Source organism: Toxotes jaculatrix, chromosome 18 (genome assembly GCF_017976425.1).
Source record: "Toxotes jaculatrix isolate fToxJac2 chromosome 18, fToxJac2.pri, whole genome shotgun sequence".
NCBI lineage: Eukaryota > Metazoa > Chordata > Actinopteri > Toxotidae > Toxotes > Toxotes jaculatrix.
The window spans coordinates 20,788,376-20,815,678 of NC_054411.1; the positions used below are offsets into that span (position 1 = coordinate 20,788,376).

The following is a 27,303-nucleotide window of genomic DNA, read 5'->3' on the forward strand; positions in this document are numbered from 1 at the left end:
CAGGACTTACCGACTGTCCGAGCTTTTCCAAATTGTCCAGGAAATACTTGACCGATTCCCCCTGAGAGAAAGAGAAGAGAGATGGTGACTTTAGCAGAAGAGCTCTGTGTTTAATCTGCATTGTCATAAGTAACATGGACGACTGACTCTGTTGTCCTCACAGACTCAGACCAAGAACTCACCGCTAATTTCAAAAACCACAAATGACCTATTTTTGATTCAAAGCGGCCATTTCCCACTGAAACTGTTAACTGAATCACCTTGAAGCAAAAAGCGTAAATCTACAATGTCGTCAGTGGGAAGCAGACTCTTTTATCAGCCTCCAGTTTAACTGTTGCGAAAACAAGACAAGATATACTACAGAGACTTGGAAATTATTTTCCAATTTCAAAAGCCCCCCCCCCCCCCCCCCCCCCCCCCTGTCCTCCACCAGCCACCTCTCTCAGCTGATGGTCTTCATCCGGGGGTTGACAGCTCGTTACGTTAAGTGTTATAAATCCCTCTGAACCCAAAGACAGACAGCCGTCAACCCTGAAAGTCGGGCCAAAATCTGTGTTTTATTTCAACGCATGCAACCTGGCGACAAATGGTGAGGGAGGATGCTAGCAGCCCAAACAATTATCATCTGTACCGAACAACAACATGAAAAATCAAGTACGCCTCGGAGAAACACTGGCTTAGAGCCATTCGTGGGTAATTCACAGAACCACCCAACCACTAATACATTAGCTCTGATCTTCCTTATCCACTCTCAGACTTCCTCTCTCAAAATGATCAACTTGATCCAAAGACCAGCCTGGTTTAAAAAGACTGGTCATTCCACAGACGCTGCTCTGCTGTCAGCGCTAGAAAGCCTGTGGTCAGCGAGAAGCGATGCCTAGTCATCAGTTTTCATCTCCCCGGACCTGTAATCACACTGCGATGTTTGCTTCACACAACTGGCAGAGCTGGATGCTGCGTGTTTGAAGACATCACATATCAAACGCCTGAGCTTTATCTCTAAAGATTAAAAATGATCCAACCACTTCCATCATATGACTTGTTTTAATTAAAAAGGGGAATGGAAATCAGGACGTGAAGAGGCAGGTAGAGGAAAGCTTGTAAACAACAACATCAGAGTTAGACTAACGCACAGTGAGCTAACTGAATTACTGAGCGCAGATGCTTCGTGAGCCAATTTCCCTGCAGGGCAGCTACGGACAATTTTCCTGTAAGCAAGACACTGTTGCACCACAACTTAAACTGGTGGCAGAGCAGTGAGGGAGAGAGGGAGGAAGGAAGGGCGTGGGGAGGCAGAAGGACAGAGAGAGCGGAGGGGGGGGAGAGAGAGAGAGAGAGAGAGAGAGAGAGAGAGAGAGAGAGAGAGAGAGAGAGAAGCAGCCCTTCATTAGCTTGTCTGTATCCGTCTGTGTGCGCTGGGCAGCTGCAGATCTGCTCAGTCAACTGTGAGGAAGAGCCTTTATCTCTTACTGTCAATGCTCGCCTGTGAACTCCAAGCTAATCACTGGACTTCCCACACTCACAGTCAAACAGAGTATTAACGTCATTATGCAACACAGGGCCAACACTTGAAGCAGGGGTTGATGAATGAGTCAGAGATATAGTGATTCTTAACGTGGTAACTAACTCTAGGTGAAAATCCTGTCCTCTTCAGCAGACACCACAGATTCACTGGAGGATTCCACACAGACCTCACATACACCTGTTTTGGTGGACATCGCCCAACCTTAGCCTGGAGGGATACGTCAGCGGGAGACATGGCTAACACTCACCAGCTGGAACTCCCTGCGGCGGTCGTAGGCGTTCTGGATGCCCTGGTCGGCCCACAGGGCGCGGATGGACGGCAGGTAGTGCTGAAAAACTTTGGCCTCCACCATGCCGTGACCGTGGGCCATCGCTGACCGAGTGTCAAAGGCCATCATGGTGTCTCCGTGCTGCTGGTTGGACGGGTTGCCCCATGGGATGTGTAGCTTCTCTCGAGCATCCACCAACACTCGGACACCTGAGATGGGAGAGAAACACACATCATTGTTTTGTTCTTGTTAAAGATTATCTAGCCAGATAAATCAATGGACATCCACGTCACATGCACGGCTACAACTTGATATCAGTGATGCTGAACCAGAGGACAAACAGCTGCTTATTACAGGATTACTGCAGGGTGTCTCAATCTTTCCTGACCCTTAACCCCATATTCAAGTTTCCAATACTCTCGATTCCAGCAAGTTGTCATGGGAAAAGCTCACTTGTCACGTAATAACTTGTATCACATGGGAGATTTAAGATATGTTTCCTGTCAAGGGCATACAAACAGCAAGCAAACTAGTAAACAAATAAAGGCCTATTTAAAAAAACAAAAACAAACAGATCACAACACTGACAATGATGCAGATCAGCCTAACTTAGAATCTGCAACACAGAATACTGTTTATTGTGTGCTCTCTGAGCATATGAGGTGCTGTCTGTGTTTGTCCACACTAAATATATCAGTGTGGGAGGACTAAATACTAGACATCAATATAGAGATACAGTTCAACAGCAGCACAGACGGAAGCCTCTGAACACCTCTTCAAAACAGTTTCAACAAAAATCAAAAATTAAAACCTTCACGAAGGTGGGATTTATCACAAAAACAATGTTTATTAATAATTCTAGTGAGAATGCAGGTCAACAAGAAAATGGTACAAGTCCAGAGTGATAAGGAAAGTGTCAGTCATTCTTACTACCATCGTCTTTTTCCTGACAAAGACCTGTTACTGTCAGGACACACTGCAGGTTTTTGTCCTGTGACTCAATGGGGCGTTGTATAAGATCCTCCCCACCTGGTAAAAGGTCCATGACTTTAAATCTCCATATCTCCAGTTTGAAACACTTACTATTATTATAAATATCAACAATAAGTCACGACAACAGACTCCAGAGACACAAAAGTTTCAGGGGAAATTAGCCGAGGCACTATATCACACAGCAAAGACATTTAACGTGAGAGCAGGCGAGAATGAGTGTAGGTTGGCTTTGCAGTAATTAATCCGACCAGCACAAAAACAAAAAATGTTTACAAGTTGGGAAGAGTCATGACAAACAGGTGCTGATGTGAGAGGACAAAAAAACAAACAAAAAAAAAAACAGTATAGTGATTCAAGCCTGTTTGTGCTCAACAGAAGGAAGCAGCTCGATCAGCCACGAGCAGCAAAGAGCGGGTTTCAGGCTTCACACAGCCGAGCAAAGTCACGTGAGCGAGTTTAATGCAGGAGCGAGACCGATCGCGCCCTTGGTTTCATCATCACAAAGCCTGCAGCGTGTCCGTAACTGCCTCGTTTTGGTTTGACGCTGGCAGCCCACTGAGCAGATAGGGGCAGCAAAGCTGAGGCGCTGAGTTTACTTTACTGCTCTGTGAACTCTGCTTCACCCCTTCAAACAAGACAGCTCTGACAATGTGCTCTGTTCCCCAACACGCAGGTTAATCCAGCTGTCTGCAGGGTGTGTGTGTGTGTCTGGATTAACCTGCAGACAGCAGGTTAATCCAGCTGTCTGCAGGGTGTGTGTGTGTGTGTGTGTGTGTGTGTGAGAGCTGACAGCTCAAGGATGAGTGTGTTGTATCTGTCTACATATCTTCAGTTCCTGTGCCGAGATGCAGCTTTCATTGCAGTTCTCTGTGTCTGCTCTGGACTGGAAATGATGCAGCTGAACATTCGTGTCTTTCATAGGACAGATAACAGGATACCAGACTCAAACCAATGCTTTAATACTAATATGGAACAAATTGAATTATACACACTCAGGAAAGCTCTGTGTTTACATTTATTTTTAGGGGCACCAGTATCCGTAAATGAAAAGATTTAGGGCCATGAGTGAAAATTAAAGTGCAAAAAATAAGAGTCTATATTTAACAATATGTATAAGACATGGAGAAAAGCTTAAATATGAGATTACTCAAGAACTCTGAAACATGAGATGCAACGGAAACCAAACAAGAATTTTAGACAATTTTAATCCAGTACTGCATTTGTTCATTTAATCCCAGTCCTTTCAACCCTATTAGCAAACCCTTTAATGTTCACTGATCAGTGTCTGAGCATTGCTAAAACTGTAAATAACTGAAAAGACCCAGCTGCAAGCTGACACAGTTTTGAGTGGCAACCTAATTCATCTTCACAACCTGTGGCCTCAACCTGAAAATGAGATTAAATCAAACTCTCATTCTGGAGGATTTCTGTGTCAGAGATGCTCAATATTCACAGTTTAATACATATATAACTACAGCAGCAGAAGATATCAAACAATAGCCTGCTGACTGCCGATTACTGACAGACACTTGTTGCATGTCACCCCCTCTTTCACTACAACACTACAGGAGTTCGGTGGATCTGAAAGACAAATTCACTTGTGCTTCTTTTTCAGGGTCTTTCTGTTTGCAACATTTCACAGAAATAAAACTTCACCCATAAATTTATTCACTGCTCATCATCATTTGCACTTTCTCTGGTGATTCAAGCTTTGGATCTGTTCCTCTGATCATAACCTGGGTTGAACACCGGCTGGTTTCTTTTCTGTTAACTTTAGTTATATTAATAATAGTCAAGTCATGCTTCTGGATCCACAGACTAATGTGACTCATGTCTGTGTGTATTTCAGTGGTACCAGGAGGGACCAGTGAGTGAGATGAACAGATCAGAAAAGCTGTTTATGCTGTAAACAGCTGTTTATGGTGCGTGCAGCATCTCCTCTCTGGCTGTCTCTGAGCGAGGGTGGGGCTCAGCTCATCCACTTGGACGGGGTGGACAGCATTTGCGTTGACAGCAGCTATGATTGTTGCTGTACGTGAAATAAAACCGTTGCTAGTAAAACAAAAACAACTTGAGTACATTATCAAAACATCATTAAAGAAGCATGAACTTGCAGAAAAGAGATATTTTCAGCTTTGCCCCGGCAGTCTCCCACCCACTGCCGCCGGTATCTGTTAAGCACAACAAGCTTGTTAGGCTAATAGCTAATTACTATAAACAGCCTAGAATGATAGACTGAATTCAGCCTAAATGTTTAGCCTAACTCACCACATATCTTAAATCTGAGCGTGTTCTTGTAGACTTTCTGTCTGGGATGTACCCACCCCCCCCCCCAGCCCAAACCAGTCCCTCCTGCCTCTCTCCACCAGCGGGACGGGCCCAGCTGTGAAATCAAATCATTTATTTGTTCACTTATTTTATTAAGTTTTTACATTTCATTCCAATGAGATGTTTTTGAGGTTATATAGTGACTTTGCTGTTACTGTTAATGAATGTTTTACAATATTTAAGATATAAAGAAATGATAATCCTGCTTGTTTTTATATTCATTTACTTGAGTGATAGAAAAGAACCATTAAGAGCATCAATAAAGCATCAGACTGATAAAGAGTATTGATGAGATAACATCCTGTCCTCACCCATCCCTGGCTCTGTCATGTTCATTAGCAAAGCTCCGTGTAAACACACTCAGGCAGCAGCTTTTCATTTTTAGCCAGTGCTGATCATCGCTTTCACGGGTTACAATGAAAATGGCAGGTCATTCTGGCGCTGTCCCCTAAAAACAAACCGACCCACAAAACTAACTGTGATGGAAGCGGAGACAGGCGATGGAAATGGGCGGTACCGTGAAGACGGACAGTGCGAGGCAGGGCAACGCAACTCATGTCTGTTGGCCACTTCGATGTCTGGTTGACAGCGCTGTCAGCATCCCAGGCAGGAGAAGTGCTCTGCGACACGGTAGGATTTCACAACACCAAGATGCCGACTTTTACTTTCTCAGACTGCCTGGAAATCTGATGTTTTTCACTTCCCATATGACGGACAAAGACAAACATGAGAGTCATGTAGAGGAGAGTGGAGTGGGGCGGCTGTAAATAAGGTGCAATGAAGTGACGGCAGCCCACCCGGCCGAGTCAATGCCTCAGATAGAAGAACCGACTGAAGACCCTGACTTGGGAACAGCCCTACTGGATTCAGTTTAGACAAAATGTTATCAAACTCCGATGCAATTTACAGAAACCTAAAATGATTCAGTAGAATCAAGGCATCCTGGTCATTTGCTAGCGTAGCTTTAGAGCAAGCTCTGGCATTTTTCAAGGATCCAGCTCAGACCAGCAGGCTGGTCCACACTGCACCACAACACAGAATCATACAAACACTGGAAGCTTTCGTGCTGACTTCAGAACAAGTGTAGACAAGGCACATGTGCCTCATCTGGTCAGCCATGACAGTTTCACCGCACACCAGGAGCAGCATAAATCAGCTGTGGGTTACACATTAGGGAGGCAAACAAAGAAGTTGGCCCTACTCTGCAGCTCCGCTCACATCCTCTTCACACAGTTCTGGTTTTAGATCAGTGAAAGCACAAGTGTTTAAAAGCCGAAACCTGAAGTCAATAACGAGAAGCTAATTATCCATCAAACGCTCTCTGTGATTGAATATTTTGTCTTTCAAAAAAACACAATACGTTAGCATCGCCATGCTAGCAATATATAAATGCAAGTGAATGGATGAGACACGGCAAGACTGGTAGTAACTGACTACAGAGCTGGCTGCACTGGACAGGGTGGTCACAGTGAGATAAAACCATTGAGATGCTCAGTTGACAGTCACATCTGACCATTTAATAAAGTCAGTACTGGGACAAATACCAACCCAGTGAATGGGAGCAGTGAATCTCCAATGATAGCTAAGTATTTCATTAGAGGTTTAATATTTCAGAATTAGAAAACTGAGTATATCCATAACAATGACCCACACATTACACAGAGCAACAAGTTTGTCAGTACGTTGAACAAAGTCTGTTTATATCAAATCAAATTCAGTTAATTTCTCCATTGATTTATTGAACTAAACTAGGGTTGCAATGTATTTTACAAATGACTTATTTTCATACTTATAATTTACTGCAACCAGTGATGATGTCTTCAAATGTCTTCAATGATTACTGAAATAGTTGTGGATTTATTTTTTGTTGATTGTCTAATCAATGAATCGACTAATTGCCACAGGTCTAAACTGACCCCAATCAAGAAGGGGGAGTGTCTCGTTCTGATTAACATTAAGCTTAAAACATTCTCACCATCTTTGACTGTCCCCTTGTGGAAACAAATAGCTTCAAGGCAGACAGAGTTGCGGAACAGCTGTCAGATGTGTGAGAGAACCAACATACAGAGGGGCCGGAGGAAGCAGAACTGAGGTGAACGTATTCATTTTATTGTTCTAAACGTGAAACGCTTACTTCAAAAGACAACCAGACTATTAGAATTGTATACAATTCAGAAATACATGTGCCTCACCAAGATACAAGCCAGGACAGTGATTCCTGTAGATCACACCACACAAGCTAAACTATCAGCCACATTGCTGTTTCCAAGAACAGGTCGTAGACGTTTTGTTATTTACAAAACAACAGTTTTGCTCTTTGTGTTTACAGGCTAACATGTGGTACAGGGACCTGTTATAGTTTCATCAATGGCATGCTCTTATCATGCTGGATGATCTCACCACAGCGTAACAAATCAAGACATTGTTTAACTTTTTTTTTTTTGGGTTAACTTGCGACACAAAACCACATGTGTGATCTGTATGTCAACAGTACATCACAGAAAGATCACAGAAACACTCCGATGCTGCTTCCCCTCTGCGTTCACTTCCACCCTCCGCCTACCAACTCTGCTACTGATTTAACTCTTTATCCTGAAATGACACCGACACCAAAAGTTTCCTTTTCGGTTTAACCACGTCAATCGTCACTTACTTCCCCCTGACTGAAGCTGAGCAAGCCTTTCCAGCCTCACATATCACACTTCCCTGTTTAGCACTTATTTTGCTGCCCCCACCCCATCTCCGCACTGGTGTCTCCATCAACATTTTACAACTAGATCTAACTGCCTGGGTAAATCTCCACCCAATTAAGACTTACAAACTAACATTTGGAGAGTACCTGTGTTGCCATCGCAAAGGTATCAACACTATAAAAGAGGGGAAGAAAAGGAGGAGCGATCGGATTCGAGATCAGCCTGAGACACAGTGACCTAACATAAGTGAAGTCCCCAGAGGACATTTGAATAGTAAAGCTGCCACCAATTACTTACCAAGCATTTAAGAATGAAAACAGGGCTGCATAAAAGCAACACCAGGGGCTAAATGAAATAGGATCTGGGAAAGTTGACTTGAGCAACACATATTCAGGCCCACCAGAAACCAGAAGGAGGATTCTGTACCTCTGGCATGGTGACAAACGTTTTGTGTTTCATCGTAACAATGGCCAGTTCAAATCATGCCATTCTAGGCTGGACCTGAATCCTCATTTTCCAAATCAACTGTGTTTTTATACGTACTTAACATTGTTTCTGATGTTTCTTTTTCTTCATTACACTGTCCATGCCAACTGGACTGTTCAGTGGACCTTCGGAGCACTCCTCTCATCACATTTCCACACTGTCACAATAAATCAAAATTACATCGTGGTCACAGTTTGGTCATAAAAACCTAATGTCTCTCCTGCATGGCTTCTGACAGCACTGCTGGTCACACTGAATGGCTGAGGAGGACGTGGTGTCAGTGCCTGGTTCAAAATGAGTTTAGCCAACATTGCTAACATTTAGCGCCGAAGCTGCGAGCGCAGGAGCAGCAAACAGAAAGACTGTGAAACCTAAAATTAGGTTCTACACAGCTGCTTCTCACTTGATGATGAAGTCAAGATGAATCATCAACATTGAAGGGGAGAGCCCATCTGCTGTTCACTTTACAAAGTCATCCATCATGAATGTGAACTTGCATGTGTTTTGTCCGTAACCGCACCCCCAACGGGGCCAAGACCACGGTTTCATTCAGTAGGTTTATATGAACATAAGAAACCAGAACTGTCTTCGAACAATGTTCAAACAGTTTCCCAGTGAATATCAAATAGTATTTTTGCTTGAAATGCCCCTCCAAAGTAATGACCTCATCCACATGCCCATCCACAGAAGTGTTATTTTCTCCAGGGGAAGTCTAGCTGGGAAATCAGGTTTCTGCAGTCCCTTATTCCAAGAACAGAACATGGAAAATGCGTGAGGTTTAAGAAATCAGATTACCACAGGATGCTGTCAGTAACCAGGCTACTTAAGTGCAACAAAACAAATTGATTGAAAGGAATGGGGGAGGGGGGGGGGGGGGGGGTTGTGTTGTTTAACGCAGTGCTGATGCTGAACTGAACACTCTAAATTGTGAACTGAACAAACACCAAAAGAAGCAGCAGTGTATACTGTTACCAAATCTTGAAGATGGGGAGTCAAATCAGCACCCAAACAAATGCTGATCCCAGTGAAATGTCTGTAAATAGTAAGGGTCACCCATAATGCTGCGTAAAGACAATTTAAAGAGTGCAGTAATGTTCATATTTTGCCTGGTCGCAACCATCAGTCAATAGCAGTCAAGTCAAACCAAAACAGCAGCTCTGTTTCCAGGTCAAGTCACATGACAGCAACTGGAAGGAGCACAGCCACCTGAGGGTCGTCGTGCCATCGGCCTGGGTGATCAGTGACTTGACAACCATTGTTTATTTCCACTTTGTGACACACTGTGATGATTGATGACACTGTTTCAAACACTGAACGATGGTTCGATACATTCCCTAACAACAGACTTCCAGCTTGTAGCTGACTCACTTCAGTACACGTCTAGAAATAAATCTGAATGTGAAATATAAATACAAATATTGATTTATTAACATCACCGAGATGAGCAACCATATCTGTAATATATCAGCACTCTGCCACCGGTGAGTCCCTTCTGACAAAACTACAGAGAAGTGCCATGCAGAGCTAACTAAATAGCTAGCTAACTAGCTGACTAACTGCTTCAGTCCAACAGCCGTGGAGTTTGAACTAATCTATATATTTGTGCTATTGGAAGAGCTGTTTATTCTACCTAGCTGTGTTGACATACGTCAGGGAGTGTCTGAGAAGGCAGAGAGGAGCATAAGCCAGCTGAGGCAAAGTGCATCCTTTCCCCCACGTATGTCAAAACAGTTCAACTGCCATTTAACCATAGTTATTACAAAATGATGACTGTAACACATAATTTGGTTTGTGGTTTTTGCAGCCTGTATCAGCTCCAAACTGATAAACCCTCTTAGAGAAGCTCATCATTGGTAAGGGGAGAAAATGACTAGCAAGGCAATGTGTCACAGAGCCAACACAAGTGTCTACTTACACCCCAGGACAAAAGTCTGTACATTGGAAGAGCTTAATTGGCCTGATTGGCAGATGTGGTGTAATTCGACTATGGCTGGAAACTACTCATGTTAATAATGTACGACAAACTACTACAAATCATCAAAGCATCATGGGCAAAAACAGAGAAACAAGAGAGCAAACTTCCTGTAGCTGACTTTCACAGTAAAAGCTTTCCTGTGAAGAGAACTGCCTTTTACTGCCAAGCAGCCACAGGAAGCAATGAGTAGCACCATTTTTTTACCCACTTAAAATCGGTTTCACACCAGGACACGGACAGGTAAACAGAAGCAGGCACTTACTGAACATATAACAAAAGATAAGCTATGTTGTTTGTTGTGTTGCTGGTTGTATAAAAGATGGGTAGATTAGTGTTGTCATGCAAGCAGTGGGAGATGATGACAGGCGAACAGGCAAACACTCATGTTCTCATGAAACTTAAGAGCAAATGAAAAAACAAGCAACATCACAACACGAATTTGTGAACAGCTGTAGCTCAGTACTGGGGGAAGCTAACAAACACGGTTGAAAAGGCTGCACAACCAGAAATGAAATCACTGGGTTTCCCCAGCAGAGCAAGCGTGGGACACCCCACGTTAAATGATCTGATTCACTATGTGGGTTTCACTTCTCTATTTGCTCTGACTGAATTCAACAGCTCAGGTAGCTGTATGTGTTTTCCCTCCACACTGACAGTGGTTAACACTAAAAGTTTACTGTCCCATGATGCAACGTTATGCATTGTTTTGGGTACATCATGAGCCAACGCACAACTTGACTGGTTCCCTGCTGAAAGCCTGTCTACAGATGACAGCTGGAAACACTGACCAATATGTTTCTTCTTCACTGTAACATTCAATTTCACTCAAATTCTCACTTTTCATAAACTCAGCTCAGACGGGTGGGTTTCTACTGTTTGGAGAAACCAGACTTCACTCACAAAGCGGTAACATTTAATATTTAAGCACCGTACAGATATCAAACCCGCAACCACAGTTACATATCTTTTTAAAAAAAAAAGATCATTTATAAAATTACGTATGGCTTTTCTAGTAAATTTCAGACCAGGTTGGCTGAGGGTGCCGTTGTATTACCAATGTGTCTGTCAACGTTAAGAAAATGTTCACAGCGGTCAGCCATGCTGTTATTCCCTTGGAGAGACCTGCCCCTGGTCTTAACTGATGATAACTAAGTTTACAATAAACAAGCACATTTTGGTGTCATGTTCTCTCTCTACATAAGAATAAGTGGCATGTTTCGATGTTAACAGCAACCATGAGGAACACTGCGACTATGTCAAACCATTGTGTACGCTATGTGCGATTCAACACTAAGAAAAGAGAGCATTAATTATAACTGAGAAGCTCTGAATAAACACAAACAATGACCCCACTGCATGCGCTACCGTTCCATCCAGACACACCGTACAGACAAACACAAATAACATGGGCGTTTCTTGGTCGCTTAATCAGCTAACCAGACTAGCTTTGCCGAATACAGAAAAGTGCTCCAGTCGGTTCAGCTGCAGCTAGCATGGCTACCAACTTCCCACTCAATAGTCCTTGGACTCTGAAGTAGCCAACCGATACAGAGGTCAAAACAAGCCTGTTTCAACATATGAAATCCAGTGTGTGCTCGGTGTGACCTTACCTTTTATAACATTACTAAAAATCGTGGCTCTGAATTCTTCTTTGGCCTTCTGATCGAAGTCCTGCCCATGGATAATGCGCATCTGCTTGAGGAAAGTGGACTTGCCGCTCTCGCCTGCTCCAAGTAATAGGATCTTTACTAGCCTTTTAACATAAGTCTTATCTCGATTAATACATTTATCTATCTCTTTAGATTTCCGTAACTGTTCTGCCTCGCCACTCGTGAGGAGACAGTTAGGGAAACATACAGATAAAACGGAGCGGGACGGCAGGAAATCCGCCATCTTTGAAACAACTTCATCGATACAGACAGCGAGGACTACAGGGCTGAGCTCTCCCCTGCCCGCTGCTGCATTCACGTGTCGTCGGAATCTATTACGATGTAACGCTCACCTCAACTTTCAACCACCAAAATCCAGTCTGTAAATAGCTATGTGAACTGAAGCTGAACGTTCAGATTTTGGTGAATGCTGCGCGGGAACTTTCTTTCTAAGCAAAATACCTTGACTTTTCCAATAAACTAAATTCTGTATACACCAGTGCATAAATAACATGTACAATAGTAAACTGTCATCACATACAGCCAAACCCATGACCTCTTCCTGGAATGTGTAATTTAGTTAGAACATTTACAATAATCTATCTTAAAACCATGCGTGTTTAACATGTCGAGGTGTACAGAATGGTTTTATCAAATGAGGTTCGAATGAACCTATTTTTGACAGTTTAATTCAGTTTATGTGCTCCAAAATAAAATATTTCCCACACACATGAAGCCATCACAAGTCTTGAGGTACAGTGGCGGGCGAGGCACGCTCACGAAAAGGAACGAGAGCGCGCCCACGCTTCACGGTTTGGGCGGGTCGCACAGATTCATGTAGCATCATCTATCTGTGTACTTTTGAGCAGGTATTTCAAAATACACCGAGTATACATATATAGAATAATTCATTCTAGTACAGTAGCTCATGACTTCATGACCAGGTTAATGCATGAGGGTTACAATTAAATATGCTATGCCGCTACCTAAGAGCAGTACTGGGCATTGTGAGTAGCTAAAAATCCAGGTTTGCTTATGGCAGAGTCACACCTGAAAGTGATCTATTATGACTTACTATGTAAAATTATAAGTTGGTAACACAGTATGACCTGCAGTTGTAATTATTATTTGAAAAAACAGATTTTGCTGCATATTATGTTATGATTACTTAACACAGAATTTCAACTTCCGCTCTTAAATTTGGAAATGCAATTTATTCACATATATTTTTATTATAAGACATAACAAGAAAATTATTACAATATTAAATGATTATTTTGACATTTTTGGGAAATATGGTTAGGATGCTCTCTTTCCCGAAAGATGAAAAGATTAATATCACTTTCATGTCTGTACTGTAAATACGAAGCTACTGCCAGCAGTTAGCTTAGCTTAGCTTAGCTTAGCTTAGCTTAGCTTAGCTTAGCTTAGTATAAACAGTGGAGGATGGGGAAACAGCTATCCTGGCAGTGTCCAAAGGTGATCATATGCACTTACCAGCATCTCTAAAGCTCACCCCAGTATCACAGTATCTATTGTTTGGTTAATCCACACAAAAACTGAAATGTAAAATGACACATTGAGGATTGAAGGGCTTGTAAACTCCAGGAAGTTACTGCACCCAGCCAAGACACCTTTTTTTTAATACAGTCTATGCACCTAACCCATGAAAAAAATCAGTTTTTACAATTCAATTTTGTACTTATTAAACAGGTAAACCAGTTGCTGGTGGATAGGTTTTGTTACTTTGCACAGAGTCAGGCTAGCTATTAACTGCCTGAAGCTACACATTCACAGTACAGCTGTAGTCTGAATATTACTCTGAACATCTAACTCTCACCAAGAAAAAATAGCATAGCATAGCAGTTTAACTTGTTTTTCTTACCCGTTTGTCTTTTTACATAATGCATCATTTAAATGCATAATAATAGTAAATTAATTAATAATTATATTCTAATATATCAGCTAATCAAACAACCCTTAAAGTCTGTGGTGAGTATGAAAAGTCTCCAGCCTCCAAACAAAGCCACCTAAACTGAATGCTCCAGCTCTGGCACTGGGTCTGTCATGACTCTCTGTTCACAGAAGTTAATTTAAGAACCACCCGGGCAGGCTTTTCTCCGTAATTGCCGGGGGGATAAGAGCAGACGTTTCCCACAGCTGATTGGTGGATAAATCCATCCCTCCCATCCTGTTTTACAATCCCCACACAGGAGGAGTGTGTTCACATCCACTGCATGCACATACTTCTCTGTCAGCTAGTACATACATTATAACTGGAATATTTCACACCAGGATTTAATTTTTTTTTTTCTCCATCTGATTTGGTCTTCATCTGTCTGCAAATATGACAATTAGAACAGCTCGTCCTGACCGGGGCCAACAACTCCGGCCCCGTATACACTGCCTCAAAAAGGTGAGCGGGTAGCATCATTATTGTTATTGGTCAGGTTTTATTTAGTGTTTCAGCTCTGTATAAACTTTTGGTAATTTTCTTTTTGTTATTCTAGTTAAATTTGACTTTACATTTGACATCTGACGTTTAAGTTGAGAAAAAGAAATGAAACGAAAAAAATTACAGGTGTTTTTTTTTTTAGCACTTGTGTTTCTCCTACTCAATATTTTCAGAAATAGATTTGTTTCTATTTAGATTTATTGCCAATTTATCAGATGTGCTCTATTGAATACTTCCATCAAATTAATGATTACTCAGATATGCCAGATGAGGAGACTTTGGATTTACAATGGAAATAGCAATGACAGTGGCGTTTTAATCATGCATTTACAGGTATTTGAAGGTAATACTGTATTTGGCAGTGTTTCTCATATATGCACCAGACAACATTAACCATACATATATAATGTCATTTAAAATATGCTTTTAGACTGTTTAATGTTTATATAATTACTTGAAAAATATATAAATCTTCCCACAGTTTTTTAAATGACATTCTGATTTAAATTCCTGCTCATTCCTGCTCACTGGTAAAATAAAGAATTTTAAAGAAATAATACATTTACCAGTGTTCATGTTGTGGCTTGTGCTTTTCATTTCCTGACTGGAATATGGATATATCTGTGGCTGGATATCTGTGAGTGGGATTATTATAGTGTGTTTGATGATTCTCAGTATTCTTTGGTTCATATAAATAAACCCTGGTTCCTGTTTCCTTTCTGCTTCCAGCTGGAGACCATGGTTGTGGAAATGCAGGACCCGAAAAGTGGAGTGAAAGGCTCAGAGCAGAAACTCAACGTCACTACCATCCCACATGTGATCAGTGGTGAGACACACACACACACGCCCCCAATCATACCCTTAACCATCATAACTGAATGCCTAACCTCAACCCTTACTCTAACCCTGACTTAACCCTAATTCTGACCTGAACTCTAAAACCAAGTCTTTACCCTCAAACAGCCCTTTGAAGGTGTGTCAGAAAGTGAGAACCAGCCAAAACGTGTCCACACACCCATAGGCAGACATGTGCACACACATACACAGGTTTGACCAACTTTATCTTTGATTTTAGTTCATAAACTTGATACATAACAACTTAAGGACTAGCATCACTTCTTCTGCTAATTTTAACCTGCTAATCTGCTAATTGAAACTCAAACTCTGTAGTTTCCTCCAAGCTAAACTACGGTCAAAATAAGGGCAGATTTCTTTAAAGCTACTCTTATCTACATTTTTATACTAAGGTGACAAACCCACAGAAACTTGTCTTCCACAGAGAATGAATAATGGGCCTACATTAATGATGGATGGATATAAACATTGCCAAATAAAGGCTAATGTTGCTCAGTGTCAGCTGGATGTGTAAATGTGCAGTTGAATGCTACTTTATAAGGTGTGTCATGTTACGTTTTCAGCTTGTTGTGCTGCCCCCCAGTGGCCAAAACAATCAATGATGTGGCTTTAAGTTTGTGTTATGTACCAAAAAAAAGTTAATTACTGTTTTTAATCCACATATCTATGGTATAATCTTTGTTTTGTTTTGTTTGTTTTAGATTTTGATAAATACATTTTCAGATTTCAGTGTTCTTTCATCAGCTCTGACTGGATTATACTGATTATTAAGAACAGCTTGACTTGTTAAGGGTCTGTTATTTCTGAGCCTCCATGTCCCTGTTCACTGACCTTTAATTTTAGGTCTTGTCAAATGTTGTAGTCAGCTCCCATAATGGAGACAAAACTAGCCAAAGCATTTATTGTTCGATGATAAAATCACTATAAATTTCTCTTGACAGCAATGACAGCACACGGCCCCTGCATTATTTAAAGCACAGGCTGTGTGAAGCCTCTGACAGGCTGCCTTGACGGTCTAAGCTCCTAACACAGGCTAAATAAGGCAACCCACAATTGGATGAGATCTGGACTGTGCTTTAGGAGCCAAAGTAGCTTTTTAATCTGGTCTAAGACCAGCAAGGGAAAAGTCAGTGTGGATACATGGGCCAAACCCACCATGTGAACCAAGGTGGTCTGAGTATTGTATCAGCACCTCCTGCTGTGAGGAACAGTTTACAAGATAATTGGTTAGTACAGAAGCCAAGTGGTGTGATCCATCTTGAATGGCTGATACCTTTAGTTATTCTAATGTGTTGTTCTGTCTCCTGGGTGCCGCTGCCTGTTATTTTGTCCTCCATCATCCCTATAATTAACTCAATATGTGATGCCATGACGATCAATTTGCTTTTAAAATGAAGCTGATGGTGGCTGCTTGTAAACATTTCCGAACTTAATCAATAATAAAATGTATTTTTTTCAATTCCCTTATATATATTTTTTTCAAACTTGACATCTTCCAGCATGGCCAAACACAAAGCAGTCAGCACGATAATCACAAACTGCAATCACCATCCTGTAGTTGGTGCAACATGGCCGTGTGCACTACACGCAGCAGTTAGCTCTTTTAAGGTCAAGCTCACGTCCTCTGAGCTAGAATTCAGTCATTCTTATGCTTAAACTCTGCTTCTGAACTCTTTGAATCCACCATCATCATCATGTTGGGAGTTCGCTGACTAGCATCCAGTTTGCATGTTTTCAGCCACGCAATGTAGTTTATCCAGTTCATCTGGTTTAGCTCAGACTAAAATATCTCAACAACTATTGGATGGATAGCCTGAGCTGCCCTTTGTGAAAATTAGCATTTGTTAGCATGCTAGCATGCTAAACTAAGGCTAACGCTAATTTTTAAAATTGACTTTTTACTATTGTACAAAGTTAATAATGTTTTTACTTTTTTCTACTTTGAGTTTATTGATATGGTGTCAGGTCTCTTAACTGACTTTTACTGGTAGAAAACTGATAGTTATAGCTATTTGGTTAACTGTGAGTGTAGAGTCTGAGCAGTGTTTCAGCTCTTCTCTGTGTTTCTGCACAGGTCAGGACATAATTGCATGGATTGCCAACAAAATGAAGACCCCAACAGAAGGTAGAGTCTGTAAACTATGAAAAATCAAAGACTTAATAAAACACGACACCTCCACACACATCAGTTATTGAAGAAAGACAGCAGCAGAAACAGCAGCATCCAGATGTTGTCAGCTGCTTCATGCCATTCATTTCCTGTTCCTGTCTGTGTCGTTCCAGAGGCTCATGTCTTTGGCACCATGTTGGTGGCCTACGGCTACATCTACCCCCTGCAGAACCACAAGAAGCTGGTCCTGTGCAACGACACCAGCCTCTACCGCTTCCAGGTAAAACGAAATCCTCGCCTCTTCTGTGCCACCTATAGTTGGAATCAGTGTCACGCTCTGTAATCACAGGGAAACATCATTTAGACAGACTCACTCAGCAGAGCTTTCTGCTAAAAACTGCTAACAAATCAAACTACTTCTGACGTTTATGTGTGACTTGTAATGAGTAATATTTAACATGAATAAAATCTGTTTTTACATGAATGACTTCCTGAATTTTGAACAAACAGGACATAATTGGCAGGAACTTTGCTTGAGTTGTCATTATTGCTCAAACAGGACAAATGAGGAACTGCTCCTGCTTAACATGCAACTTACAACTGTATGAATTTTGAATTTCACAATTTAGAATTTTTTCTGTATTATCCTATCTATCCAGACGTGACACTGGCTGGTATCAGTTCTTACCCTTCATCCATTCAACAAAACAAAGGGATGTGTTGGTGGTAGAATAGCTGTCTGTATGGAGCCTCAAAGTGTTCAGTATTTAATGAATTAGTAATTTCATTGTTAGCTACAATGACAGTTTTCAATCTTTTCAGACCCCGTACTTCTGGCCTACGCAGAAATGGTTTGCAGAAGACTCTGACTATGGTGGGTAGATTGTGTCATATAAGGTGTAATGTTTCCTTCAGTAGAAAAATAGAGCTTCAGTGACTCTTTACAATGAAAGCTGCAGAGTTTTCCCATTGGCTGACGCTTTTTCAAAATGAATCAGCGCAAACAGTTTCTTTTACGTCATTAGGGGAGTTTTTTTGTTTTTGTTTTCAAAAGAGCACTTAGCAACAAGTCTAGCAACTTTTTGGACAAACCTTTGCTACTTTCCGTAGAAAAGAGTTGCTCAAATTGTTAACATGGGTCTCATTCAGTTGACTGCACCACATCTGACATAGACGTGAGCGATCCTCTAACTTTCTCTGTGACTGAGATCACAGCACAGCCGTTGGCCATAGCCCAAGCAGCAGCTTGGAAATGTCTTGAAGTGACTGCTGGTTAACATGGATCATAACGGGCCACGTTACTACATCCTGTAGCTTGCACACTTAACATACAGGATCCAGCCACATACAAGGTTTTGATCAAGACTGTGGTTGAAAAGTCTAAAAAACGTCCTTTCCTAAGCACTTTTTCTTGACCTTAATGGAAAAACATCATGAGGTCAAGGGCAGATGTGCAGTAGAATTCATAAAAATTTAGGAAGAGACGGCCGCGGTGCTAAGAGGATCAGATAGCACTTGCACTAGACTAGGCCTTAGGCATTGGGTAGGTATTATCTCCTTTCTTTCTGTAAAGGATGGTGCAGTGTACCTGACGCTAACGGAAATAAGATAGGAAGCACTGAAACACCTTTAATTAGCATTTAGAGAATTTGATGAAGCTGCCACTTAGATATGTCTGAGTCATTTCACTCCATAGGAACCTACCTAACCAAAACAAGTTTTCTACCAGAACCCTAGTCTTGTTTCAGTCCTGATAGCTCTAGGCTAGTAGTTTTTTCCCATTTCAACACCTAGGCTAAAATAAGTTTTCATGACATGCAACGCATTAACTGTGTAGCATATTTGAAACCAGTGACAAGATGATTTTTGTTTTGCTGTGATTGCAGCCATTTACCTGGCGAAGAGGAACATCCGCAAGAAAGGAATGCTAGAACCCTACGAACAGGTACACGCACAAGAACAGAAAATGTTTGTGCTTCCGTGTGTGCGTATGTGTGTATATGTGGGGAAAAAAACCTACTGCTTTCATTTTATATAATGGTAAAAGATACAAACGGTAATTAAGTCTGGATGCACAGACTAGATACAACGTAGAAACGAGACTTGAAGCCTGTTTTGTTGTGTCTGTTTCTTTCTTCAGAAAGAGATGAGAAGTGGTTGTACTTGTAACTTGTCGCTCCATGTTGTCACTGTATTTATGTTTTAAACAGGCACATTACAACCACCTCCATGAATGGCTGAACCACAAGTGGGACTTTATTGTGATGCAGGCCACTGAACAATACAAGTACGTGACACCATCACCGATCAGCACTGAACCTCAGTGTTTTCTCTATTTTAAGATTAGTATTTGACAGTTCAAGTTGAAGATTTTTTCCATTCTTTTTTGTGTGTATGCGTGTGTGTGTGTGTGTATCAGGGCTGGTAAGGAGAGGAAGAAGCCGGATCGTGTGGTGTTTGACTGCCAGGAGAGAGCTTACTGGATACTGAACAGGCCTCCGGTCAGTGTGTGTGTGTGTGTGTGTGACTGTGTGTTTATATAGACTGCATCTATCTGTAATGGGATTAATTTACTTACTGTACATTTATCATGATCCTATCCTGTGTGTCTGTGTGTGTGTGTGTCCAGCGCCGTACTCACAGTGCATTGGACTGTGGTCCAGAACGTCTTATTGATCCCAATGCAGAAGAGGTAACAGGTCAGTATACACACACACACACACACACACACACACACACACACACACGAGCACAGTGGAAAGATTGAGGTCAGCTGGTCTTTTAAGAATCTTACTGAAGCTTAAGATGCAGAGTGGTGTGATGGTTTACAGACACATCCACTTAAAGACCAGAACCTCCCAGACTCTCCCTGGCTCACTTCCCTTTTCCTTTTTTTCCCCCTGTTCATTTAAAAACCAGGTACAGACACCAAAGGTTGAGTATGTTAGAACTGGTTTTGGTCGTCACTTCGCTCTTTGGCATCTTCTGAAATGTTTTAGTGTAATGGCCATGACCCCATAGTACTGCCAAAGTGTCAAGGAGATTCCTCTATTGATGTTTAAGGTAACACTAAGGTTATTGTTCAAAGTGAAATGTGAAACGGTGGAACTTTGAGGATCCTCTGTTGTATCTACTCTTCTTGCTAGAGGTTTGGCAAACCTGATGATGATGATGATGACCTGATAGATGTGAGACTTATGGTGCTTCTCATATCCAGATACAGTCCAGTGACTCTCATATTAAATTTGCAGAGGACTGTAGACACAGGAACACAGATGATAGCGTTGTCTGGATATCACACACATTGTTTTCCCCTGTGAATCTTGGGAATTATCGTTCTTTGCTATCAGACAGGTAACCAGATACTGAAGCCTCAACAGACAGACAAAGCTCTGGCGTTGCACCTGTTCTCAGGATTAGGGCGTCCTTTAAAGAGCACCTGTTTCATTCATCGCATTTGTCCTTGTCCTGTCTGTTTTCTTTTCAAACAGATCTCCTTACACTGATGAAGAAAGAGTAATGTGATAAAACAAGCAAAAAGAAAAAAAAAATACTATACAGTGTTTCACTGTCTTGTGTGTAAACTACAGTCATGTACATTAACGTTCCATGTAGTCTTTAGTCACTCCCTCCAGGAAATAGCGAGGTTGCAATTTAATCGATTAACGTAAAATGAACTATTTGATGAGCTCGCAATTTTGTCTAATTCCTGCAGCAATTCTGTCCTAAACTGGTCACATGGGAAAAGGCTTCATTTGACCATATTCCTGCATAAAGTAATAAACCTCTAACACAATACAAGACCAGATCAATTTAAATGTAAACAATGGGCTCAAAATTAGGCTCAATAAGATTTTTGGTGACCCAGGTGACTTTAATCATATTTGATGACTCTGTAGAAAATAATGGTAACATTAGCATAACATAATTAACGTGCTGTGTATGTATGCAAAACCACCTGTGTTGCAGAAGAACCCTCACCATCGTCCATCTTGAATACAGTACCAGTTCTATAAGTATAAACTGCTCATGTCCCTTTGGGCCTCAGAAGGGTACATCTAAAAAGCTGGGCCTGCAGTTACAGGGCTACGCACATGCTCACAGAACTAGTATTACGTCCAGTAACTACTGTTTCTACTTTGTAAGTGCTCCGCCCTCTCACAGGCTTCGCTAATGGTTAACACCAAAGGTGAAGGCTGTTAGGGATTGATGTGTTCCCAGACTTGAACGAGGCCAACAACCGACTGGGCAAGAGAAAAACAAAGCCAAAGGTGCCAAGTCCCACACCTTGGACACCACCCGCCTAAGGATCCTGAGGACACGTACCTACTAGACTAGCTGACAACACTTACCTCCGTGACATCAATCTCCCTTGGGCGGTGCCCCAAGCACCGAATGCGACACCAATCTGACTGCGTCCTCTAAGACTACGACAGTCTTCTCAGTGGTGCAACACGAAAGTGTTGACACAACACTGAAATTCAGCCAAAACCACGATCTTTCACTAACCTTTAACCAGAGTGTTGTTGTTGCCTAAACCGAACCACATCCGGGACTCTGGATGCAAACTCCGGGGGTTTTGGTGTGACAGCCCTGCGGTTTGTTTGCCTGCCATCCATCCATCCCAACCACGTCTCTGTGGCCCTGCTGAAGTATGAGAGTATAGTTCTTCATTCATTCACAAAACATGTTTTCAATTAAAATACAGTAACTTGAAAGTCCCACTGAATTTATTTCACAGATTTACAGAGGCTGATTTACAGCTACAAAGTTTGAAATTATTTGTGACCATCACGTTACAGGCTCAGAATGTTATTGACCCTAATTTGAGTCCATTGAAAACCTCAGTCCCAACTAACCGAAGTGAATGTATTGATATTTTGCTGCAATAATCCCAAAAACCTTTGCGAGCTCAGGTAACCTTTACCCTGGAGGGACTGCTTTGCTGTGTGTTTGTAGTTATTTTCCACCCTTCTGTCTGTGCTTTAACAGCAGCAGCTTTCTGTAGATAACACTGAAGTGTCTTAATGTTCCCGTGCGCTCTGTCATAGACTGTCCACAGTGATGAGTCAGCTGCACCTCACAAACTGTTTCCATGATAACAAACCTTTTTTTTCCCCCTTGTTTTCTATCAGAAAATCAGCTTTGACCAGCACAGACGCATGGTAAGTCAGAAGTTAATTAGTAATGATATTCATTCATATTTTTTTTTTTTACATTTGCAAACTACATTTTGTGTTCCTCTTTTATTTTAGAACATTTTCTATCAACAAGCCATCATGAGGTCAAAGGTCAAGTCTAGCGTGTCTCTTGGAGCGTAAGTTCCTCTGTAATTATTACATAATTATGTATAATATACTTTAAAAATTGTTCTTACATGCAAACTATCTCAAGTGTGATTTTTATCCCCTAATTGTAATAACAAAATTAAATATCTCATTATTCAGAGAACAAGATCGTTTGATTATCAGTGTTGTGATCAGTCAAAACAATGTCTGTCCTTGTTTGGAAACCCTGAGTTAGAGGCTCTGTGGATTCTGTTGGTCTCATAATAGTCTAAATGTCTCCGCAGATTGGTCAAGTACATCACAACCTACAAAAACCACGACCCGTTTCTGGCTCCGTGCCTACCCAGCAACCCCTGGCAAACAGACAGCGACGAATACTGGACTCTCAACATGAGAAGGTGAGGGTGGCTTCATTTTCCCTTTCTGTCTAACCTCAACTGTCACGACTATGGGAGGCAAAGACTAGGACCCAAATGCACGACCCCACAGATGTAGTCCAAACTAATAATTATTTATTCAAAGTAACAAACAGAAAATCACTCACGGAGGAGGAAGGCAAACCAACTGGACAAAGTAACAAGCAAAAGATCACCCATAAAGGGGAAAAAGGCACTAAAACAAAAGTTACAAAACGTGAACACAAAATCACTCTTACAAGGAAAAAGACTAAGCGATGAACAAAACCTAACAAGAAACAAAGTAACGAATTAATACAAAACCTGACCTGGGGATTAACGGAAGTACACAACCTGACGTGAGATACAAGACGTGATGAGACAAGGGCATGAGACGAAAGCATAAGACAAAAACGAACTGACACTGGACAAGGGGAAACGCAGACTATATATACACAACAGGTAAGGGGAAACAGGTGGAAACAATTAGGGCGGGGAAAACAATTACAAAAGCGGGAAACAAGACAAAGACAGGAAGTAAAACAAGACCAGATACACCAGGGCAGTGAATTCAAAATAAAACAGGAACCCACAAGACAATATAGACACCAGACATAACATAATCTACAGACTAAGACAGTAAGTAAAACGAGGCATGATACACAAGAACTAAACTTTCCAAAATAAAACTAAACTGAAAATGTCCAAAAGTCCACCAAAGAGTTCCAAAAATAGCCCCCTTAGGGGCTAGTCATGACATCAACATCAAAATACCTCACTCTCAAATCAAGGAATGATCACATTCATGGTGAGACACTGGGGTAATTAGTGTTGGTGCCATGTTTTATATTACTTCATTAATGAAGTTTTCTCAGGAAAGAAAGGTGGAAGACTAGGAGATTTGGAAGCTGCTAAGTGAACCTTGAGGGGTTTTTTTTTATTTTATTAGTGTGTGTGAGAAGTGAAGTTACTGAGCCTGTGCTTGTGTTCAGAGTTGATGTCCCCACTAAGATGCGAGTAGAGCGTTGGTCCTTCAGCTTGTTCGAGCTGCTGAGCGACCTGCGGGGCCGAGACGACTTCAAGATCTTCCTCAAGAAGGAGTTCAGCGGTATGTCGTCAAACGTCATACAACACACTTCAGATTGGATCCAGTATCTCTGTCTGTTGGACCTGACTCGGGATTCTTGAGGATAGTGTGTGTTTACACATGACCTCTTTTCCTGGTTCCCGTCAGTACTTGTGCTACAGCATTTTGAATCAGCTGGAGCATCTTTAGAGACTTGTTGGGGCAGCCTGATAATAAGGGATTGCAACAGTCCAGCCTAGAAGTAACAAATGCATGGACTAGTTTTTCTGCATCATTTTGAGACAGAATGTGCCTGATTTTTGTGATATTATGAAGGTGAAAAAAGGCAGTCCTAGACTAGTCCTAGCCAATTACAATAACGTCAGTCTTGTCTGAGTTCAAAAGCAGAAAATTACTAGTCATCCAGGTCCTTATGTCCTTAAGACATGTCTGAAGCTTAGTCAGTCTGTAACAGGATGTGATGGTCGATGGTATAAATTCAGCCCTAAGATCTATCAAGACAAGTACAGAAATGAGTCCTTTGTCTGATGCACTTAGTAGGTCATTTGTAACTTTCACTAATGCTGTCTCTGTGCAGCATGATTCACTCGAAATCCTGACTGAAAATCCTCAAATAAATGATTGTTCTGAGGAAAGTCACACAGCTGATTGGTAACTACTTTATCAAGAATCTTAGAGAAAGGGAAGGGGGTAAAATTTCCTTGAGGAGCCTGGTGGGAATCGGGTCTAAAAGACAGGTTGATGGTTTAGATGAAGAAATCAAAAGAAGTTAGTTGGTGAAGATCAATGCAAGAGAAACGTTCTAAATACATATCAGGTTTTACTGCTGTTTCTGAGGTTCCTGTGCTTAAAGAAAAGCCTGTACTAATTGAGGGCAGGAGGTGATCAGTTTTGTCTCTGATGGTCAGGATTTTATTATTAAAGAAGCCCATGAAGTCATTACTGCTGAGAGCTAATAGGAATACATGGATCAATAGCGCTATGACTCTCTGTCAGCCTGGCTACAGTGCTGAAGAGAAACCTGGGGTTGTTTTTATTGTCTTCTATTAACGAAGTAGTAGGCCAGGCCAAGCGGGATTCTTCCAATTTGGTGGAACGCCAAATCCTTTCGCGTTTTCGCGTTTCGTGTTGTTTGCTTGAATTTGTGAGCTTGTGAGCTAAACCACGGAGCTTTTGTTTCACTGTCTTCTTTCTTACCAGGGGAGAACTTGGCTTTTTGGGAAGCAGCTGAAGAACTGAAGTGGGGCACTGCATCTTCCATGTCCACGAAAGCTGAGACTATCTTCAAGTAAGACAAATAAATTAGAAATTGGGCTAATTCTCTCGCTCTCTGCATGTGTGTGTGTGTGAGAACCTGACAAATGTCTAAACAGTCAGTAGACTACAACTCACTGCTCTACTGCTTCAGCCAAGTAGCATCAAATTAATCTGGAGTGTCTGTGTTAATTCAGGACCTTCTTGGCCCCTGGTGCCCCACGCTGGATCAACATTGATGGCAGGACAATGGGTCTGACGGTGAAAGGCCTGGACCATCCTCACCGTTACGTGCTGGAAGCAGCTCAGACACACGTCTTCATGCTCATGAAAAAGGTACGTGTATACTCTTAAACAGGAGCTTTGATTTTGCTGTTCCCACTGGGACCAGATCAGCTCCTTTAGGTCAAGGCTGTGACATGCACATGTGTTATTTGCAGTAGAATTTGTAACAGAAATGCTATACGCACATTTTCAGATGGCTATTAAAGGCTTTTCTTAGTTTAGTGAAAGCGGGTGACCTCATGAGCTCTCATTGGTACAGGATACTTTCTTCCGTTACCTCAAGTCACCGGTGTACAAAGACATCCAGAAGAAGGCACTGAACCCCGCGGCTCATAACTTCAGGTGGGTGGCTGAAATGATTTTGGCACCAAATGTATGTACCAAAAAAAAAACATATTGTAACTTAAAGAGATATTACAGTGGCTATTAGCAAGGTCAGACAGGGGGGTGATTACTTGCTGGAGGGATATAGGACTTAAAACCTGTACAGTGAATAGATAATAAGAATAAAACCAGCTGAAAACCTCTTATCAGAATATTGTTCCTCCGTAGAGCAGTTTCCAATCATCCTGAGTTTATAATGGTTCTTTTTTTTTTTTTCTCACCAGTCCGGCCCAGCTGGAGCAAAATGCCAACAACCGAAGCCTGGGCATCCATCCCATCGTCCTGTGGCAGCAGGAGGAGGAAGAAAAGGCTAAGGCTGCCGCCGCCGCCGCTCCTGTCGATGTAAAGGCAATGATGAGCAAAATAGACAGGAAGAAGTAGAGACACACACACACACACTAAGTATCCACATAGGTACCAGCTGCTCCTCAGAGTTCATCCCACTAAGTGTTGCTCTGTTTTAGGGAATTATTTTAAAAAATATATATATTTTTTAAAAATTGATGGCTACATATTTGAATGAAAATAATCTCCTTAGGTTGTAAATATGAGGGCTGACATACAACAGGCCATAGAGACTGAAAACCTTCCCTGTTTTTTTAGAAAGTGATGCAATATTTCCAGATCATGCTGTAAGTTCTGTTTCTGTACGAGTCCAATCAAACCTATATCATGTTAAAGACTCAGATATATGATATGACTTTGTATAAAAGTAAAGAATATTAATATTAATTACACTATTTTTTTTTTTTTTTAGATGACTGTGTAATAGTTAGGTTTTCCACTCATACACATACAATATTCCGCAAGATTGTTGCTGCAGTTTGTGTGAAAATAGGATCATAGTGTTTGTATGTACTGCTGTCTGCAGCACAGATTGAAAGCTTGAATGTCACTCCAGTGTCTCCACCCTGGTGCGAACGATCACACTGCTCATAATCAGAATGAATCACAATGTCTGTAGTAGGAAATTTGAACAGATGAATATTTTTACAGGATGTAAATTTGGTTTCTGGCCTGAGTTTAATAAATGACTGAATAATGAATGAATAAATCAGTTAGGGATGTTTGACAGTTGGGGAATCTCTCCACCTCATCATGTTAGACCACAGTAGCAGACCGACTGACTGACAGGTTGACATTACCACTGTCCTCCGTAGAAGTTTACTAAGTGAAACTAATTTTTGAATCTCCACATGACAGCCCCGCCCCCGGAGTGTCGCCATCTTTGTGTCACGTTTAAGTTGCAAGAAGTCTGAAATTCTCAAAGAAG

At 41.5% G+C, this 27,303-nt stretch overlaps 2 protein-coding genes across 2 annotated transcripts in view; one reads left to right on the forward strand and one right to left on the reverse strand.

The window, feature by feature from the left end:
* The window catches only part of gna13b (guanine nucleotide binding protein (G protein), alpha 13b), a 21,724-nt gene extending 9,514 nt beyond the window's left edge, over positions 1 to 12,210 (reverse strand). The window contains exons 1-3 of the mRNA XM_041063578.1: positions 11,879 to 12,210; positions 1,773 to 2,002; positions 11 to 61 (exon numbers count right to left, since the gene is read on the reverse strand). Of these exons, the coding sequence (XP_040919512.1) occupies positions 11 to 61; positions 1,773 to 2,002; positions 11,879 to 12,161 (564 nt within the window). The 5' untranslated portion in view covers positions 12,162 to 12,210. The remainder of the gene's footprint in view (positions 1 to 10; positions 62 to 1,772; positions 2,003 to 11,878) is intronic.
* A 2,031-nt stretch (positions 12,211 to 14,241) lies between these two features.
* Positions 14,242 to 27,076, forward strand: rgs9a (regulator of G protein signaling 9a). Its single transcript, XM_041062273.1, has 17 exons — positions 14,242 to 14,333; positions 15,102 to 15,198; positions 17,302 to 17,352; positions 17,511 to 17,617; positions 18,160 to 18,211; positions 19,224 to 19,282; positions 19,548 to 19,624; positions 19,757 to 19,838; positions 19,967 to 20,029; positions 22,473 to 22,502; positions 22,593 to 22,654; positions 22,910 to 23,023; positions 24,013 to 24,128; positions 25,308 to 25,395; positions 25,559 to 25,697; positions 25,906 to 25,988; positions 26,255 to 27,076. Exons 1-17 carry the CDS (start codon positions 14,265 to 14,267, stop codon positions 26,409 to 26,411), a joined length of 1,446 nt encoding a protein of 481 aa, XP_040918207.1. The 5' UTR covers positions 14,242 to 14,264; the 3' UTR covers positions 26,412 to 27,076.
* Positions 27,077 to 27,303: the final 227 nt, after the last annotated feature.